At 30.7% G+C, this 22,460-nt stretch overlaps 1 protein-coding gene and 1 long non-coding RNA gene across 2 annotated transcripts in view; one reads left to right on the forward strand and one right to left on the reverse strand.

Moving 5' to 3' along the window:
- Nucleotides 1–20,774, forward strand: part of LOC124359362 (xaa-Pro aminopeptidase 2-like) — a 33,083-nt gene extending 12,309 nt beyond the window's left edge. Inside the window, exons 8-10 of the mRNA XM_046812042.1 lie at nt 7,042–7,115; nt 7,514–7,609; nt 10,366–20,774. Coding sequence (XP_046667998.1) covers nt 7,042–7,115; nt 7,514–7,609; nt 10,366–10,563 — 368 coding nt within the window. The 3' untranslated portion in view covers nt 10,564–20,774. The remainder of the gene's footprint in view (nt 1–7,041; nt 7,116–7,513; nt 7,610–10,365) is intronic.
- On the reverse strand, nt 1,912–5,488 carry LOC124359363. The gene is made up of 2 exons (XR_006922144.1): nt 5,275–5,488; nt 1,912–2,213 (listed from the first exon to the last, which is right to left on the reverse strand). It is a non-coding gene; the product is annotated as an uncharacterized LOC124359363 (long non-coding RNA).
- Nucleotides 20,775–22,460: the final 1,686 nt, after the last annotated feature.

Below are 22,460 nucleotides of genomic sequence, written 5' to 3' on the forward strand. Positions count from 1 at the left end.
ATTTGAAAGAGCTCACTTAGTAGAGTTGAATGCCGCAAGCCGCATCTCAAAAAGTTTATCCAATCAGAAATGGCGGGTTGTTTTAGTTAAACATTGAGAAGTACATTATGCTGTGCCATTTCTGACTGGATCATCGTATTCTGATGCGGTAGGCGGCGTTTCACTCTACTAACCGATGTGTTTTCACTGACTTTTTTTAATTAGCAAATTATGTCATAAATTTATAACACAATAAATACCGATGATTTTTAGTTTGACTTTACATTGCCCCTTGTTTCTTCATATCGGGAAAAATGAAAAAATCATTAAATAAAATAACAAATACGACAAAAAGCTTTTGGCTCCAATGTCATTATTTACAATGTAAAGGGGGACTATGCTACTGTATGTAACTGTAGCATCTATATAACGTGGAAATATCGGATAATTACATAATGATGTCAATGTGTATTAATTATGGAAATATGTAACACTGAGTAGATCCCCTTTTTTAAACTATATTTTCAGCATCCTTATGCAAGTGATGATTATTGAAAGTTAAATTCCACATCTGGTACCGATTCAGAATAATTGAAGTCTGAGTCTAAATACAAGTGGTTCGTAACGAAGAAGTCGCAGAGTGAATCAATTTTGGCATCACCCAAGAGATTATGAATTTTTGTTAAATAGCATTATATTTGGTTGAATAGATGCTAAGATCTTAGTATCTATTTCTGGTCCATTTAAGTCCAGCTTAATGGAGTCCTAAAGTCGAAAATCACTTAGTGTGGTTTCACTTAATGTGTGTGTTTTTTTTTTTTTTTTTTTTTTTTTTTTTTTTTTTTTTTTTTTTTTTTTTTTTTTTTTTTTTGGCATTACTACTAACGGCTAAATGAAACTGATTTCAGTACGTTACGAGACTTGTTTATTTGTGAACTTTAATACCAATGGGTCAGAACACTGAATGTTAACGGTTTAATGAAATTTATATCAGTACTTTACGAGACTTTTATTTGTAAACTTTAATATTAATGAGCCAAAACACTGAATTCGGAGAGTACAACTATATCTGAAACATCAATTACCATTATGAGTTGCATCAACTATAGTAAATTTCCAGGTATTTGGTTATTATTCTGGAAATTAAAGTAACTTATGTTAAAACTTAAAAACTAACAGGACAAACTAAGAATCCTCAGTGTGCACCCATGAAGCAAAACAATGTTTGCGAAATTCTCCTGAAATCGAGTGAGTTGTTCATGAGATAAAATTGTAATTTTTAAACGTACATAAATAAATAAATGTATTAAACATAACTTATTTTATGCACAGTATTCTAACCTGCATCATAAATGCCTTTATTCAAACAAAGCCAAAATTGGGTTATAAACTAATAATTTCAAGATAGCTATTATTGGCTGTGCATTATTAATTGTGAAGTATGTAGGAATAAATAGCGTTACTGCTTTTCAAGCTGTAAATAATTACGATTGCGACACGTATTCATGTAAATCTTTCCATTTTACACATTCCCAATGAGGCAACTGTAAAAGGAATGCATAAACATATTTAGTGTTACAGCAAGGTTTAGTCAGTAACACTACTAAACCTTGCCTCTAGTAGGATGTTATATTAAGCGCTATCGTCTTCCAGCAACTATTTTTTTTAGAAATGAAGAATCACAGATTATATCATAGACGAATATGCGGATACAAATTATTTTATTATTATTGACCATTTTAAGATGTTCATCCATCTGTTATATTGTTACAGCCTGGGCTAAATGTTTATCATGCGAATGTGACAATCTATCAAGTATACGTCTTTATAGAGAAGAACGATCAAAAGCTCAATCATATACGGTAACACTCGAAGTGTATGCATACATCAATACAAATACTGCAGTAACTCTAGTTTATTATTAAACACGCATTGTATTTTATTCAGTTTATTGTTTAAAAATACATTTCATAACGAAAAATTATACAAAGATGGAATCGTGTCGTTTCAGAAATTTGTTACAAACAGTGTATTATTGAATACTGAAACATTGACTGATGTAACATTATTATCATTCGCCAATAATGTTACGTTTGTTTCGAGCATAAATTATTTGCAGGAGGAATCAGCGTGATCATATCTTGCTATTTCTTGTAATAAGGGACCAGAGATTTGAGTAGACATCTGCCATTATCACACCACAGCCACTCGCAGCATTGCTCATGTCTGGTACACTGTAATTGGAAAAACAAGTTGACATGTTATACACCAATAGTGTAAATATAAAGTTCCTTAAGATATATAAATTTTAATGAAAATAAACTGAAAACCAGAATTACACCAACATTAGGTCAACATCAGGATAAAGGACCTAATATGGTGACATAGGGGTCAACAGAACGAGGGCCGCAGGACATTTACAATACAAAAGTATTGGACATTTGGAAACACATGACAGTCTTGAGAAACGTGAACATTTAGTGAAAGTAGCCGCTAAACTCTGTTAAAGAACCCAAGATCGAAATAATACAAGAGGACAACAGAAACAGAAACACCCGGAAATATGCAGTTTAAAAGAGTTTAGAAATGATGTGTATTATCATTTAAACTAATTGTTGACCAGTAATGTGATAAAGTATTGTGTTGTTGTTACGAGTAGAGTCAGTAAATAGACAAGTCACGTTTACAGTTTCTTCTTTTTCATATCGGTGACGAGAATGCCAAATGTTGCAAAAAGAGTTAGAAGAACTCTAATGGTCATTGTACCTGGTAATGGATGACAGTTTATGTCCCAGATGTTCGAGAACTTCCTTCAAGGCAACTCTACAGTGCATAGCACGACAGCATTATTTTATCATTCAACAAATACTTTCTGTTCAGACAATAAAGAAATCTTTTGCAGCTATGTCTGAAGAGTCTGGTAACATCCATTTCTAAATCGATCACCTTCTTACACAGCTCAGTAGAACACTAAGCAACACGCGGAGTTGTCTCCATATCAAGCTGTGTTTTTTCCCGGAGAATTCGAACCACTCTGGTCCTGCTGGTAGATGTAAGGAAATCTAAAAATACCGCAATTGAATCTAATGCTCCATCTTGCCGAACAATAGACATTGGCACCATTGTACAAACCAGGGACTAACGGAAAACACGAAATAAGTGAAGTTTCGGACGAGTGCTAAAAAGAGAAGGTAATCTCCATTACAGACTTAATGGATGACAGCCATATGTAGAGGCTCCACATTGATCAGGTTCCAGCTTGCAATTTCGATGGGGAAACCTGATATGTATTGTCGTTTTAAATTGCTGATTTGATTGTTTACCAGTAATGTGATTGAGTATTACATTGTTACGAGTAGAGTAAGTAAGTAAACAAATCAGCAAGAACTATGAAATCCAATGATCATGGATCAACATGATTGGAATACAGAATGGAAGAAGGGTCAGCAGGATCTAGTTCTGTAATACAGAGTAACAACAAAGAATACCCACGATTCAGTGTTGTTGAGTGGTGTTGAGGGAGAATGGAGAGCAGGCACCGAGCGTTAGTTGTGGTTGAACATGGAATTACAGTGTAATAGGAATAACAGTCTTGAGCAACATAAAAGCCTGTTGTCAAATTGTTAAAATGTAAAAATAACATAGGAAAACAGGCATCAACAGAGGCGAAGTACAAAGCAGCCTAATGACACGTGTCAACAATTCCCAACTGGTGACGCATGCGTTTATCTATATGTTGTCGTTCTTTTAATTTATGTTATCGTTTCTGTTGACTCAAGTAATTTTTTGTGGTGGACGTTTTCCTGTGAACTGAATATTTCCTGTCATTAACGCATTAACCTGACGTCTAAAATACACAATTCACTTAAAAGCATTGCTACTTCTAACCGTGATAACGATATGGAACGACCAGTAATAAATATAAATGGATGGAATGAGAATGGGGAATGGGGGTGGACAAAACACAGGTACTGAATGAGACATTAAGTTCTGCGCTCATGAATGAGTCAATCGGGACAGAACCAGCTCTCTATGGGGCTCGCACAGCATTCACCTTTGTTCAAACACACAATGTGAACGCCAATTTATATAAAATGTTTAACAATAAGCAAGGAAACATATTATACATTGTTGTAAAGTTGGTTCTAAATAATTACAAACATCCTAAAAAGAAGGACAATGTCGTTCTTTTTATTACTCGCAATTACGAATATGTAGCATATTAAAATAACTTTATAAATTGATAGTATATCAGTTTAAAATTCCGTAAGCACCTAATCAATAAATGTCTGAAGATTGTTTTAAATTTAAATTGTTATCCAACCGATCAGTTTTATGAAATCCAAAACTGAACGCTCTTATTAATGTTTTAATGATTATCGTGTACTTTTAAATTTAATAAAAATTGTAATACTGTATAATGTAATCACAAATTTTTCTTTACACACAAGAGTGCAAAATTAAGCTAAAAAGATCTTACAGTAAGTATAAGTGCAATATGATAGCAACACTGAAAGCTTCATCAAGTAACGAAATCAGGACATTTCAAGCTCCGCCTAATGAACGAAAAACTCACGACTGTTTAGCCTGGGGTGGGGTCAAAATGAAACTGTTAGAGCTAAAGTCTCCAAATCTGACAAATCATGAAATAACTACTATTTTCTGATGCTCATTTATTTTTATTCGTTAATGTATTAAACATTTTTAACATAGGTAAAGTAAATTCTTATTAGAACCACTTTACCTTTGGACCATGCTTCACCGGAGACGGTAAAAATTTTGATATAAGCAATTTTCACTCACACAATACAGCGATAAAACGATAATATAATCGCAATCTTCACTTACTTTCAAACCTAAAGTTTGATACAGAACCTGGCATTCTATATTGGACTAATGGGCTTCAATATATCACTAGTGAGAGAGATGAACCACAACACAAGAACAAAGTAAATTACTCTTATAAATAGATAATATAATCACAATCCTCACTTACATTAAAACCAAAAATTTTGATACAGAACCTGGCATTCTGTATTGGATTGACGGGCTTCAAATATATCACTAGTGATAGAGATGAACCACAACACAAGAACAAAGTAAATCACTCTTATAAATAGATAATATAATCACAATCCTCACTTACAATAAAACCCAAAAGTTTTATACACAACCTGGCATTCTGTATTGGATTGATGGGCTTCAATATATCACTAGTGATAGAGATGAACCACAACACAAGAACAAAGTAAATTACTCTTATAAATAGATAATATAATCACAATCCTCACTTACATTAAAACCCAAAAGTTTTATACAGAACCTGGCATTCTGTATTGGATTGACGGGCTTCAATATATCACTAGTGATAGAGATGAACCACAACACAAGAACAAAGTAAATTACTCTTTGTATTTTTCGTGCGATCATGTTATACTTTTAAAGATTAGTGGCAACTTACTCAATGCTGTTAATAGTTGAGAAGAAAGAAAGCCGTTATTATTTTCGAGCTAAAATGGTACATAAAATAAATAAATAACTACATACAATAGATAGGTCAATAAATGCAATATTAAAATTACTCTTCTCATTAGTTTTCTATGGCTTTCAGGATTAACAGTGTTGAAAACTCATCTAAATTATATAGGCCGAATCTACTCTTTTAAAATACACGGCTCGTTTAGTGTAACTTTAGTGTCATATTTAATAATACAAATTATTTTCAAACAATGAAGCACATCCGGCAAGAAATGTTATCCAACACAAATCATTAGAAGCAAGGGAATTAATCTAAATTGATGTAAAGCTCTGATCTGTCAGACAACAATAATTACAAATGTAAGTTTAATAAAAAGTACCAACTACAATACTAAATTAAATATTACACTAATATTAATGTTTTAATATAATAAACTATTATGTAATTCGACAAAGAAATTTAACAACTAGATTTCGACTAGATGAGCCTGTAAAATGGTTACATTATTTTCGGATACTATGATTTACAAATATATCATGATTTTAAAAATAATACTTTGATTTATTACCACAACAAAAATGGATTTACAGCATATTATTTTTTCAAAACCTTTGTTGTATTCTTAACCTGTAACAAAATATTACCCTACTATGTGACTTTGAACAATAAGGTGCAATCGAAATATGCCTTATTGGTATAAGGTCTAGCTATAATACATAAGTATTATAAGAAAATATAATTAATAAGTCACTAAGTTTTCCCATTGGTTTTTCCTTTATAATCTATATATACACTCTTTTCTTTTAATATTTCTTAAGATAATAATTCTTGAATAGTACGTAACTGTGTTGTCTAATAAAATTTATAAAAACTACAGTTCATTGCTATGCGACAAAATTTGTCTGTCCCGAAATGTGTGTTATAACAGACCCAGCTGAAACAAACACATTTTGTAGGTCCAATATTTAAATATTTTAGAGAGGTATAGTGTGTAAAACGGAGATGTAACAAAATAAATAAAAATGTTTGAACGACATTCGTAGTATGTGTGTTCTCTAATTCTGAAATTGAGTTTAAAAGGTCATCTTGTGACTATTGAAACTGAATTATATGGAGTTTTTACCGTCACGTGAATATAACCTCTTTACATTTTATGATGTGTGTAGATTATGCCTTAAATGCATGCCTTTTATAAAGTAATTTGATATATATATATATATATATATATATATATAATATATTATAATAAATATATATATATATTTATTTATTTATTTTATTCTGTGTATGTTTTAAAAGTAAACTTGAAAAAGTTGTTAATTACAACGAAATATTATACGAAAAAATTGTAGTTTTCTTTTGAGACTGCTCTAAGAGACTCTCTCTCTCTCTCTCTCTCTCTATATATATATATATATATATATATATTAGTAGATTATGCCTTAAATTCATGCCTTTTATAAATTGATTTGATATATATATATAAAATATATATATATATATATATATATATATATATATATATATATAATATATATATATATATATATATAACTGAAACTAATAAAACTCTTTTTTTTCAGAGCCAGGTTTCTACCAAGAAGGCCAGTTTGGAATGAGATTGGAAAACGTGTTGGAAGTGGTACAGAATAATTTTGTGAGTTTATAACTAATAATTAATTTTTATGTTATAACTAACTATACTGTGTGACACTCAAATCCTTAAACCAATAAAAACTAGCTTTTTCGTAAATAATGAAGTCGAGTTGAAAGAATGGTGCAGTTTACTCACCATTAAGTAAAACTGTGTATGATCATAGCTTAAGAACTTGATTTACACTCGCGTTACAAATTGTCACATTCCCTATTTTATTATTATCTGTTTTCATACTTTTTAACAGTGTGTGTGAAATAACTTTGTAAATTGACAACAAGTTTTAAACAATAGTTTGTAATATAACAATACTTTTGCTATAAATTATATAGATAAGGTTTTTATGAAATTTCACCGGGATATTATGAACAAGCCTAAGTTATGTACTTTGTGTGTTACAGAACTCCACGCATGGCCCTTTCCTAAGTTTTAGAATTATAACTTTGATTCCTTTTGAACCGAAGCTGATAGACAGGTCACGCCTTAGTCCTCAACAGGTGAGTATTGGTCTGGCCTTACACTTTATTGTGTGTTTTGTTTTATACATTTTAATATGTCTTGTGTCTATTTTTATTACTTTTATCTGCATTAAACTAAGGTTTTAGTTTTTAAAGTACTATCACCCGAAAGTATAGATTTTTTAATAAATTAAAAACTAATAAAAACTATCAAACCAATAAATTTATTTTTAAATGAATTAACGGAGCCAACTCATATTAAACTATTAGAATGGAGTAAACTCCCTGTTGACAGTTGACTTGTACGCACAAAATGATAATTGATTGTAGTTCAGTTTCTGGGAAAGTCAAACTTTACAATATTTTTTTCCAGTCTATATACCGTAGCTTAAGTATTTACTACAACCTGTTGTTGTAGTACCTGGTATCTCATGTGTTCTGTTCATTCATGGACTTTGCTCATGGAGTTTGTTGCATTAATAAAAATAACGTTATGTTCTTATGTTTAAACACATTTCGGAATTACCCGTAACATAACCTTTTAAATTCTAAAAAAAGTACCTATTTTAGTAAGTGTTTATTAACTCAAATGAAAAGCACTTTAATTTAAAATGGACGTTCCTGTTTTGAATCCGACGTAGTTCTTTAGATCATTTTATTTCAAAACATTTAAATACTAAAATACCAATGTTTTGCTGTTTTGTGCAATTTTAAATGGTAAAGATTTAATTTAGTGTTAATGATTGTAAACTAATAAAAACAAATATACTTGGTTTGGTACTAGCTGGGAATTTCGAGCATATAAGTGTGATTGATTATATGACAATTTTAACCATTCCTCTATTCAATGTCCCAGTTTAAGATGGATCGTGATAGCTGAAATGCTTATCTTATTTACTCCATAAAATAACAATTATCGTTTTAAAATCTTTCTTATCCCATTTTCATTTGTAAACTAAAGATGTACACAAGGTTCTGTGAAGTCTCGTATTTAATAAAATACTAATTGCCTTATATACTGTTGTTTTGTTGGAATTTTCTCAAAAATAGTCTAAAAGATCTTCCGTAAACTAACACGTAGAGTAAGTGTTAGATTCAAATAATACAAGACAGTTAGAAGATATTGTCTATCTCTGTCTTATTCTCAATTTCAGTGACGTTTATAACAACCCACACGATGTCACTAATCATACCCGTTTATGAAGTAACAACCCACATGGTGTCGCTAATCATACTCAGTTACGTTTGTAACAACCCGCACGATGTCACTAATCATACCCGTTTATGAAGTAACAACCCACATGGTGTCGCTAATCATACCCAGTTACGTTAAAACAACCTACACGATATCGCTTATCATTCTCAGTCACGTTTATAACAACCCACACGACATCGCTAATCATACTCAGTCACGTTTATAACAACCCACACGATGTCGTTAATCATACTCAAGTCACGTTTATAAAAACCCACATGATGTCGCTAATCATAACCAGTCACGTTTATAACAACCCACACGATTTCGCTAATAAAACCCAGTTACGTAGTTGCGTATATGTTTTGTAATTCCGTAGACCACATATTTTCTGTATTACATAACTAAGATGTTGGGAACTATACCGTTCTGCTAAAATATTTATGTATGGTATTTAAATATCTTTCGCTCTTAAAAAAGATCAGAGCCTAATTTTATTTTAATCGAACTATAGTCCTACTTCATTTAAAGTTAATTCTACTACTTGAATAAAACTTAATTATATAAAATTATAGTCTAACGATTTTTAATTGTTATGTCTTGTCTTATCTTCATCATGAATATTTTTACTGTTTTACATTATTACGCAATGTAGAGATTTCTAATTCACTTATTACAATGTGTAAATAAAATATTTACTATCGAAGTATTATGACGATTACAGTCGCAATACTACACGCATCTTTATGAAAAGTTATAGGAACTTCTATAAGTAAATAACAAGATTAAGATCGTTATTGGGCCAAATCGGACCAAGGGGGACGGAGTTCCATAGTCAAAAGCGTTGTATGCACAACTACTAGAGACACTTTGTGATTGGATCCATTATAGCCATTATTGGAACGAGCTTTCTAATCAAAGATTGTTGTTCAGCGTACTTCGAAACAAGGGGTGGAGCCCTAAGACACATTCATAATGTTTACAATTACTCCGTTACGATCAGGTCAGAAACTCTGCTCTTGGAATTGAGAAACCCTAAAATCAGGGAACTAATAGAACAGAATACGGCAGTTTGGAATATTTCAGAGTTAGTTTCATTTACATTTTTGTGGGATTTTTGAAACCAGATGGTTAAGTGATGTAATTAAATGTACAGCTCCAATTTAATGAACTGCATTAGCATTCTACCCAGATCTTGTGGCCGGTGAGGTAAATGACTTGTTATATTCGTATTGAGTAAACAAACTATGAACGTCATATTGATCATTACCACGGTTAGTTGTGATACCATTATGTAACCTCAGATTTACCGCAATATGAATGTTGCATTTAAAACTAAAGCAAAGACAATTAAACCTAGACGTATCACTGAGCTATAATTGCAATATCGGTCCGTAAACATTCCATCCGCCGAATATGTTACATTTATAAAATTACATAGGAGGCTATAGAATCCATAAATTTATCAAAAGTGTCACCTAAAGTTGAAGTTTTTATTCTCAGCCGCCATATGATAATCCAGTAAATCATGCATTTAATGAATAATAATTTTTGTTTCAACCAATCTGAATTAACTTTAATCTTTTTTGACGGTTTCCAGAAGCGGTGGTTGAACGACTACTACAGCAGGATAAGGTCCGAGGTTGGGCCAGAGTTACGGAGGTTGCCCAACATGAAGGGCTACCACTGGATGATGGACCGGACCCAACCCTTCCTTGTCGACTGCGACAGTAGCGCAGCAGTGTCACTCAACCACGTCTTCCTTCTCGTCCTCCTCCTGTCTCTGGGTCTAGCGTAGACTGCGCTACTACCGCACCATTCTATTTGTTCTGTTAATGTTTTAATGTTGAGTAATGTTTAGGTTACTTTAATGATCTCACTAATGTTTATATTTTTTAGAAGCATGTTTCGATATAATAATCACTTAGTAAATAAACCTTATGAGGTGTAATTGACTTTGGGCTGACCAGAGGATTGACTTGTCAAGTATATAATATACTATTAATAGATAAATACGACTGTACAAGGTGGTTCGTGAAAAAACTGGTGGTGGCTTCATTGTGTTCGCGAATAATTCGGAATAAAAAGTATCATATTTGCAGGTTAAAATGTTATGATTAGCGAAGGCATAACAAAATTTCTAGGAATAATACTTAATAGGTTATAGACACATACACAAATCGGCACACTTGTTTACAAGACGTTTTCTCTGTAATCATTTATACATCGCTGATTCTCTAATGCAATAAACAATATTTATTGTTATCGGTTAAGTTAAATTTATTACTTTAAATACTAAACTATTTATGAAAAGCACAGTTTCTCATTTTATGAAACTATTAGTGGTTAATTAGACAAATTTCAAACACTTGACTAATAAATGGCAGACTTCTATGTGAGAAGTTATTAATATTATAAAAGTAAAGTTTCACTAAAAGGGGTAGCTCTTGCCCCGAGTACCGCATTAAAGTAATGTTCGAACCATAGTGAGGTTTGGATTATTTTGGCTTTATTGCAGTTATCTGCTTTTACCAGAAGGAACAGGGGATTCGGTCTAGATTCACTTTCTTGCTCATCAACCTACCCTGTCACTTGACTCCTAGTCCTAGTACAGCGTATCAGGCGTTATTATCTATGGGGTCAAAGAAGTGTAGAAGCACCTCTCTTAGCAAATTGTAGTTTTAAGTGAAAGCACGTGCATTCCGCTGATACGATAATAGTGGGCCAATACGTTTGTGCGCAGTGCACTTCCTCTCCCACACTGACACTAAAATATTACCGCCACCATAATTTAACATATAGAAATTAGTTGTGCTTACGTATATAAGCTATATTTTTATATTGGTAACATTTGCAATACCTACTATTTGTAATCATAAAGATTTGGGGATATACGTTATGACGAAAAAAAATAAATAAAAAAAGAAAACGTATATGTACGTATATGTAAACAGATCGCATCTGAAAACTACTCTTGTTTCTTTATGAACCACCTTTTAAACGTATAAAATAATATCCATACTGAACCAATAAAAAATTAAATAGATTTTTTTTCTTCTTAAACAATAATTATGGTGTCAAATTCACAGCTTCTAAAACAAACTAAATAACTTATAACTTTTAAATATCTTATTATAACACAAACAATAATATACACTTAAATAGTGTCTTTTTTTAATAAGACATTTTAACTAATATTAATTCGTTAATGTTGTTATTAACACTCAAAGAAAAGTAATTAATATTTGTAAACAATAACATTCAGTATGATATCAAAGTTAAATATTATTTTTCAATTGTTTTAATAATATGAATATTACAATTATATTAATATTATGGCAATATTAAGATAATCAAGTCACAATACAAAATGAAAGGACTACGAACGTGCCAATACAAAACAATGAATTTACATGGAATACATTTCCATTTTCTTATTTATTTGTACTTTTCTACGTATCAGTAAAAAAATAATTAAGGCGATAGAAGTAAATCCGCCATCTTTAGTTTTCAATCCCAAATACTTATTACTCCGGTCATGTAAAGTTCTTCGCAAAATAAAAATCATCATCCAGTAATCCATTGTCAATTTTAAGTAACATTTGAAAACAAACAAAAAATGTTTACAATACTACCTCTGATGATTCAGCTTCATTTTCCGATTTCTTAAAATTTCATATTTTAACTAAACATATGCCTTTTTTAGTTTATAAGAAAAACTATAATACGTAGTGTCATTGTAGAATTTATGAGCTGTTTAGTAAATTCTGAATCATGGACAGAGAGTTCACGCTTAAAAAACATTTAAGTTCTTTTTGGTATTGAGATATTTGGTACTTACACAGGGGATCACTGATACAATTTACTTACGCTTTTTCTCTAAAATGACTTTGTTTGCTACAATATGTTCCTTCAGACTGTTTAACTTTTTATATTAATAGGAAATAATAAAATAAACATGTATCAGTAAAAGAAGGATTTGAAAACTTGGGAAGAGTAATGAAATCTTACTTAATGTTTTGTATTTGGTTTGTGGTCCTTTCTCAATTAAAATACTGCTAATAAAATTAATAATTCATATAACATTGTTCTTATAAAACTGCACTGAAATTCACTATCTATATATTAAAAATAGTAATTAAATTTCAAAAGTCTTGTGACATAGAACTATACATGATCTTTAACGTAATTTTTGAAGGCTCCAAAAATGTTATGGGACCAAACATATAAAGTGCCTTTAAAAGAATATGTGCCTTCAAAGCAAAATTCTAACTGGAAATTAAAGTAATTTTCAAGACAACGTGTTACAAGGCTGGACTAAAACTTACGTAAATATAAGTAAGTATAAACTTACGTACCTAACGTAAATATAGATTCATTTTTAAAATTAATTTATACTCTACTCACCGAAAATAAATCTAAAAACTAAACTGAATGAGAAAATTGTTCAAATTCATTGAGTCGTCTTCAATGTCTTATTCTGGTCAAATAAAATGATAACCAAAGTTGAATCATACATTTAAAATTTTAAGTTTAACATAAATGTTTATTTTATACCCTAACAAAAAGTATCAATCCACTAACCAAATATGATTCAAAATCCCTTAAGTTTATTGGTAGATTATTAATAATATTTGACATTTTATGTAATGACTGATTTTTATCTCAAAATATACTTTTTGAGATGGTTTAATTCCAAAATATATTATATAGAAAAGTTTCACACTTAATTATTGATTAAAATTGTTTTTCCCATTGTTTATAATATGAGCTGTAATATAAATTTTGTAATCCCAAGAAATGTTTGGTTTAAAAATACACTTACCGTTATTATATATAAAGTTCATACCAAAGTTAAAGTAATGTGACTTTTCCGCAGAATCGTCTAAACATTACTGACTGTGAATTAGAAAAATGCATTGACTTTTAAGTTGTAATTTTACGTAAAAATTAAGATTTACGAAAGAATTTATTTATTCTGTTTTTAATGAACAATCACAGACATTTGCATATTTTAAACGCTTTGAAACAAGCTTTATTTTAATTAAACATATATGTTCAACTTATACGTTTTACTTGTTTTAGTATCAAACTATAAACTGCACTATTGCACAACCTGGTGTTGTTTATCCTATTATTATTTTTACCAATTGTTGCTAAAATTGGTTTCGTTTAGAACAAAAAGAAGAAAGTAGCGAAACATCCATATCAGTATAACTGGTCTATAATCAAATTCAAATATTTGGAATTAAATATTGGTAATTCTTCTATCCAATTACAATTAAATGTTCATTTTTATGAGATAATTATAGATTCAGTATTAAGGAAACGGGCACCAATCTACATCCAGAAGTCTGGATCAAATTAAATTCAATCAAATATCAAATGTTCCACGAGATTCAGATTAATTTAAAATTTATTCTTTTCTAAGAAGATTCTTTTCCCCATAAGATTTTTCAATCCAAGTTATCTACTTTATAGCCTTAGCTCCCCTGCAATAATGAATTATAATTTTCCTTCCCCACAGACCTTTCCAATTTTTTATTTTTATTTTTTTAAGTTAAGTACTACATAATATAAGCAACTATAAAAAGTCTCGGTTTAAATAGTGTTTCTTCTCTCAGTAATTGTCTTTGCATTGTAATACTACGCCCTCAGAATTATAATTGTTATCCAAGCAGATATGAGGCTAATAGTTTTGATACTTCCTACAAGTTTAATAAACCGATCGTGTTTACACAGAATGTCTTAGAAGTCAATGTGATTTTAATAAGATACCGTAGATTATACTATGTTTTCTTGTTAATTATCAAAATGTGTATTAGTGTTATTTAGTGGCTAAGAAAATTTTCGTTTAAAAATAATTACGAGAGCAGTGCGCACCAAAATAGTCCGATGACATTTGAGGCGATGTTGTCAACCAACTCTGCTGACCGCCAACTGCACCCTGATGTTGAAATGGATCAGTGATATTTCATACGTGTAAAACTGGCATCAGTGTTGGAAATGGATGCAGAGGGGGCATTAGCACGTAAAAGCCAAAACGGTCTACTTTGGTGCGGGCTGCTACATTCCTTACAATGAAAGATATTTCTGTATCTTGATGTATCTTCATAATTGTCATGCTATCATTTTGACAATTTTATCATTTATAAAAGGATGAAATGTAAAAAACTGCAATACTATTTATGTTATTTTCAAAATATATGTATTTATTTCTGTATTACTTTTAAAACAACTATATAATACAATATTATTTCCTTTTGGAAAAGAAACTGACTATATGTATTGCATTGCTGTTTCATAATCTACGTTAAAGAACATTTTATGTAACTGGGCCTAAATACAATCAGGATCAGTTTTAAAGTAAATGGTCATTGTTAATGTAACTGTTATTTTCAATAACTAGTAAACCATAGTGTGAAATGAAGAGAAAACTATTTTGTTCTCATTATAAAGATTAGTGAAACTGTTGGCAAACAACAATTAATGTTTTCTCAAGTATGAAAATCAAAACATCCCAGAATACTATAAGAAAGAAACATAATTATAGAGTTGCTTGTATAGTATGTAGAAATGTCCATGAACGTGTTAGAGATATCGCGTACTAGATTCATGTTAAAGCTCCAGAAATTTTTACTGTTTTTGCTATGTTTCTTGTTTCCTAGAATAGAAAGTCTTTGGAATGTGACGGTATGTAGTTGTGATTTGTAACGGTTTGTTAGCTTACACTTGGTAGAATCAAGCACTCCTATTTCTAGAAGGGACAACTGAATATGTGAAGTTACATCCAAGTATTAGAGTATTTATAAAGCACTATTTTATATTTCCTCGTGTATACTTATGGTTATTAACTATTTATAAACCATAATCAAGAAACGTTTTGTAAACACATAACTGAAAAGTGAATTTTAAATGTAACTTTCGTATTAAAGGCGATGACTGTATTATTTATTACTAACGAGGAAATCTTGCCACAAATTTCCGTCAATTGAGCTACTAATCCACTAAACCTATGATTATGCACACCGAGTGGTCTGAGGTGTGTTCTTCCACCATAAAGTTATTTAATTAGTTTAAAGCAGTAGGTCATAATCATGTAATCCAGCGGGCATAATTCATGCTCTTATCGATTCTCTCCTTTCATTAGCTTATAAAGTAATTAAGTACCTGTACTTTAATTAGAATTAATATTTCAACAACCCTAACTTTAAAAGTCACTGCATACTGGAATACGAGATTTATTCATAAGGAAACACGCCAGCTAGCTAACTGAAAGACGGCACTGAGAATGCCGGCTACACCGACATTCGGCGTAATTTAGTGTTTCTGCCGTTAAACTTCTGCTGCGTCTGGTTTTTAAACGTAAACAATAAGAACTTCAATTAGTTTTACTACATTTATATTTGGGAGTTATTACTCGTTTGGCGATTTCATAAAACTCTTACCATCATTCTGATTTCCAGCTATATACTTAGATGGACATAACACACATAAATGACCTAGGCCAAATAATAAATCCCTTAAGTGTCCACCTTTTTAGGTCCTCAAAACTTGGCCTTTCTACCAATAATGTTAAAAGGTCTTTGTGATTGCTCGCTATAATCGGTCAATTTACGCTAAATTTCTAATTTATTAATGGAAACCGCAAACTGGCATGAAATTCTAACTATATAGACGTTAAAAATAATCAACCGCTAATGTTGATTTTCAAATCTTAATTGTAACGTGTAAGGAAGAAATCATTTATGAAGTTTTACAATAATCTATCAAGTTTTCAAAATTAAATAATCATGAATGCAGAATGTCTTTAAGAAATCGTCACCCATACAGTTTTGTTACAAATTTAATAAAGAGCACGGTGTCGATGTTTTTTATAGTCGGACAGTTTTTACAAAAGTTGTGGCTTGAAAACAACCTGAAACAAGAAAACTTACACCAGTGTCTTTTGGCCCGTTTTCCTGAAATGAAATGTCTGATACAGTTAGAACTGAAAGTACTAAGTGCATGTCGCTCTAAGAGTGTTTACCACATTTCGGTTTATTTGTACAAAAATATTTGTGAAAGAATTAAGCATAGCTCATTGAACGTAACTAAATGAAAGGATCCAAATGTTTACAAACAACACTGAAAAATACAATTAACATTGATAAATCTGTTAAGTGTGTGTTTATGTATCCTGCAAATGTTCTGTGTTAAGTGATGGCTGTATTGTAGTTGTCTATATTTGTGTATTTTGTTTATACTAAGAAAGCATAGGGACGAAAAATAATCTGACTTAAAGCTTCTAGCTTGAAAATGATTATCAAGAAATATAATTTCGTCTGCTTGGATTGCATTATTTAAGACCAAAGAGGTTTATACTTATTTGCAATATAAAATAATTAAAATTCAAGTATAGATGAATAACATATATATCTTCGACGCCATTTAAAACTTAAAAGTATGCAAAATAGTTTATAAACTTGTTACTTGCACAATATTTTATTTTATTTAATGATAAATGTTAGATAGGTTAGTTAAGTGTCTTATTCCAATTAATCAAAATGTGATAGTGTTGTAGAATAAATGCCTTAATGCCTTTTTTGTACATATGTAAGTAAATATAACTTTATCAGCTGTAATACTTACTAGAGCAAAGAAACAACATTTTGAAAACGTTTACGCTATAACTTAGTTAATGTTTGTCCTTCTACACAACTGTCGAGTTAGTGATGCTTGAAACATGTGAAGTACTTACTTCCTATTGAGTTTAAATTACTCTATGTTAATTGAGCTTTGGAGATTTAAAGTCTTGGTTGTTAGTGGTTAACCAATTGTTTTATCAAAGTGTTTTTTCTTTGTGATCTTTAAGCATTCAACGTCAATTGCTGTCTGTTTGAAAAATTGATATAAGTTCTAGTGGTAATTCATGAGTATCTACACACGTTTACTGGACTGATTAGATTATTAGAGTTTCAAGTTGAATTTTGGGAACCTCCGTCAATACTATATAAATTGAGAGAACCATACATCAAAAGTTTTGACACAATGTTTTATGTTTATTCTATAAATTCATCGTAATTTTATAGATTTATAATATATAGTCAGATTTCTATAGCGTGAATTCATTTTTCTCAATCTATTTTTTAAGTATGCTTCGAGACCCTCTAACTATATCTTGTTGGGGAAAGGGGGAGGGGTGCTGTAATCCGTTTTGGTTACATTAGTACTTGTTGAACCATTATCAGCCCTTGGTGGGAACTGAGCACAAGAGTGCAGAAGATATGTTAACGTAGAAGAATTTTTAAATTTTAAATTTGTATAAGGCTGTGTCCCATAGGACGACGTTTTTCATTTAAAATAAAAAAATAGATTTAAGGTGCAACTTTTAGAAGTGAAAGTGTAAAATTCGTTTTCAATTATATGTAATTTTTAATTTAATGGCTATTTTACAGTTCTCTGAAAATGTTTCCCATTTTCATTTCATTATTTTAATCGTCATCTAATTAACTATGTAAACGTGTGTACCAATTCTTTATGTACCTCCATATCCCATATCTTTTCTAATTTTGAACCAGATTTTGAGGACTACAAGATCACATTAAAAAGAGTTTCATAACGAAACAAGACATTTTCTCATCATACATTCTTTGCTTTCATCTTTCTGGTTAACTATAAAGTCCGTTATTCGAAGTTTATATAAACGACACAATTAATTTACTATTGATTTCTAATTGTGAATTAGAAATGTAGTAATTAAGATAAAAAATAACTCGTGTTTGTGACATAATCGTACAAATTCTACTTACTTATAAATAGTTAAGTTAGCTACCCAAACACAATACTTTGCTCTCTTTTGTTTCCATTTTCCCCTCCCCACATACGGTGACCACTTTTTTATGTCAACTTAAAAGTTTGATGACGTTATTTTTATTCGATTATTCTTGATTTCGTCACTGTGTGAAATACATTCAATCATGTTTTTTTCATACATACAGTCACATTTTTGGACTGCAACAGCAGTTTATGACATGTACGATAAAATAACCACTTCTTCGAGCCACATGTAAATGTGTGATACTATACTTCTCTTGTGTTATTGAACATTAGAAAAGTTATACTTGTTTTTGGCAGCGCATTGAAACAAATAAACCTTAAAATAATTTATTACAGCAGAGAAGTACGCCACACCACGTATCACGTAACAGGCTTCACTGAAGTTGCATGCAAAATTACAACCATAGCTCAACCTATTAGATGTCCTGTGGACATATAGCAACAGACAAAATTCCACACTTAGACAGGCACTATTTTAGAACTCATCGATGTCTATGTAGAAATGAAGCTGGATACAAAATTAACAGTTTACAGGTGAAATCTTTCTCTAGGTGTCTTGCCACATGATACGTTTGCAACTTCGTTCATTGAGTTAAGTTTCATACCAGTGTTGAAATAATAAAATATTTGGTGCGCTGAAATCAAGTCTTGTTACTAATTGATTTATAAATCTTGTCAACATTGACTTTCCACTCAATTATTTTCTTAAGTTGATGAATAAAACATTTCTCATGTTGAACTTCATATTATTGTACTTAGTTTGTTTAAAAATTGATCTATACTGCTATTTTTTTATTGCCATCATGTTCGTTCACAAGACCAATATACAAATATTCGTTAGCGCTCGGCCAAAGCCCAAAGAATGACATGTACCGTCATCGCACTCAGTTCAAATTAAAATGAAGCTTCGAGCAAATGTCCAAGTCTGTAGGTCAATTCGTTTTCGGACAGACCGACGAATAGAAATGAAATTGTTCCTGCCTTTTGAGTGATAGGCTTCGCTAACGCTCAGCCAATTAATAGTTGTCTATTGATAGCCACTAATTAATTGAGTGAGCGTTAGCCATAGCTTATCACTCGAGAAGCTGGTAAAATCAGTACTGTGAAGAGATTTTCCATAAAGCGGTAGAAACAGCAGATAAAGCCAGTAAAGCTACTTCAGCAAGAAGAACCGTTTTTATTTATACAATGTTACTATTTTTAAATTATACATGTTCACATCTATTTTATATAGTCACATGCCTGGAATGCACATTGTGTACTACTGGTCTTCAAGTAACTTTTTGTAAATTATTCTTGTTTTGTACTCTTTTTCAGATTTTACAAAAGTTGTATTTTGCGTTATTTTGATGTAACGACTGAAGATGTTTGCCATTTTATTTTTCAACTAAAGGCTTTGTCATATTTTTATATCGCAAATGGAACTAACTACTCTGTTGACACAATACATGTTTATCGATCGGTCTGTTCTAATTACATTAAGGACCCAACAATCCAATTATCCGAGTTCACTTATTATATTTCAGCAGTCAAAGAGTTTATGGCTCTATAACCATACATTTTTGCATATCTAATCTTCACTTTAGAATGTATAAAAATCAATAAATATTTTTTTTAATCCATTATGCTTTACGGTTTCCATAGTTATAGTATACGGGAAAGCAAAAGTAACAAATTAATCGAATTTTTATGACGTCATCAACTACCCCTGGCTGATGTGAAAATTGTTCACCGAGACGCATCACAGATTTAATTATGGAGAGTTTTATCTTTAACTGCGTATCTGTCGATAACATATTTATATAATTAATAATTTTTCTATTTTTATTTTAAACGATAGTTCATTCCATGCATATCACCCTATTTAGACTACGTCATAGTAATGTGATATTAATTATAAAACCTGGTTTTATATCATTCTTTGTTTAAAACATATTTCTAGAAATTTCATAAAAACAAACTTGTTATTCTTGTGAAATTAGAAGATTTTTGGCAAACTTCATTGTTAAAATCAAATTTCAGTTAACTTTGTAAGTGATTGGGATTTGAGTACAATATTGATGAGTTATGTATAACACAGTGCCTTGATGGATTACGTGTTTGTTGTATTATTGTATACATAACTTTTCGTACCACGCCACACATGTATGTCCAGAACATTTTAATTAAATAAAGGTACTGATGATTGGATCTCATTTTTACCTCCCTATGAACCAATTTTGGAATGATTTGCAGCATTGATTATAACTTTTGACATCACTGGATAATCAGAGGGGAGATCTTCCATCATAATTATACAATTTTTAATATCCTTATATAATTTTGTTTTTGCTTCTGTTAAATTATTGTTATACTAGTTTTTAATTAAAGTTAGTATAATCGCAAATTATTACAGCACATTTTAACGGCGCATTCTTTAGAATCCAGTACATTTGAGATTGGGAAAGTAAAACAATGAATAAGTAGAGTGTATATAACAACCAGTAACAAATATTTTCAGAAGGTTGATAGTAATCCTTGAGATAGTGACTATCAGGCTTTAGGAGATAAAGTAGGATTTAAGTTAAAAAAACTTCTTAGAACAGTACTTCTAGTTCAACTTGGGAAATATTGACCATGAAGATTACAGAAATCTGCAAGTATCAAAACACACTCTTTCTCGCGTTGTGATTAACGCATTTGTATTGATAGTTTGCGAAATGTTTTTCTATCAATCTAGTAATGTACCTACTTTGATACTGGCATTATAATTAACAACGAATAACAATTGTACTCGTTATAAATACAGTAATTACACCATTGAACCTTTGCAAAATTTCATCCTCCGTTAATCTTTCTTTTTTAACTATTTGATTGTATAAAATGGCCATTAACGGTGGAATTGGTAGCCTACGTAGCAATGATAATTTATCATTAATTGTATCTAATCCTGGCTGTAATTTGCTATAAAAATGTGCTTCTATTAATGTTTTCTCGGGTAGTGCACTGACACACATAAATCCAAATAGGTTAGGCTGTCTTCTGTAGACATACTACCAACCGAAAACCTCCACTTCAGCATAGGATAACTGCCTGGTACCATCTGATACAGTCACGCTAGAGCTAATGTTTTCAAGTTTATTGATTTAAATTTAATTTTAATTTTAGGTACATTTTATATACACAATTGCAATTTCCTTCGTGGTAGCTCTTAGAAAAATAACAGTTGTAATAAATTTAAAATCGGTATATTGTATATATCGGTATATTGCTCTATGATTCGAAGACAGAAAAAATAGTTACAAATAGTTAAAAATAGTGCTCTATAATTACAGAAAAAAATAGTTTTTTCAAGGTTTATTTTCAAAATGGCATATTCTTATAAACATTAAACGTTAGTTAAATATTAGTTAAATTACACGTGGCAAAATTGTCATGTTTGTTGTTTATGTATTGCGTTTTATTTAGGTAATTGAATTACAAATCCATCGATGCTAGTTTTATTTAAATCGGTTGATAAAAAAGGAGATATATTTTTACTGAACAATACCAACTGTCATTATGTGACAGCGCCGATATTAAGCCACAAGACTGAACAGCTTTAGTTGTAGCTGCTCCAATCAGCTGATGAAAACATTACATCGTTTCTAAAAATAAATATAAAATATATATATAAGTTGAAACTCGGTACAAAAGCTGATTTTACAAATATCGGGGCTGTATTTATTTTTTTAATACAGTGGCCTTTCAAACTTTAAAAACATTGACAACTCCGTTATTATGAAGCTAAAGAAAATGTAAACTTTTTTAACTTTCAAGACGGTTTTGTTATGAAAAAAGTTTTGTATCACGAACAGTAGTCAATATTTATTGAGTACACGTAAATCTCATGTAAAT

The sequence above is a fragment of the Homalodisca vitripennis genome, chromosome 4 (assembly GCF_021130785.1).
Source record: "Homalodisca vitripennis isolate AUS2020 chromosome 4, UT_GWSS_2.1, whole genome shotgun sequence".
In the NCBI taxonomy this organism is placed as follows: domain Eukaryota; kingdom Metazoa; phylum Arthropoda; class Insecta; order Hemiptera; family Cicadellidae; genus Homalodisca; species Homalodisca vitripennis.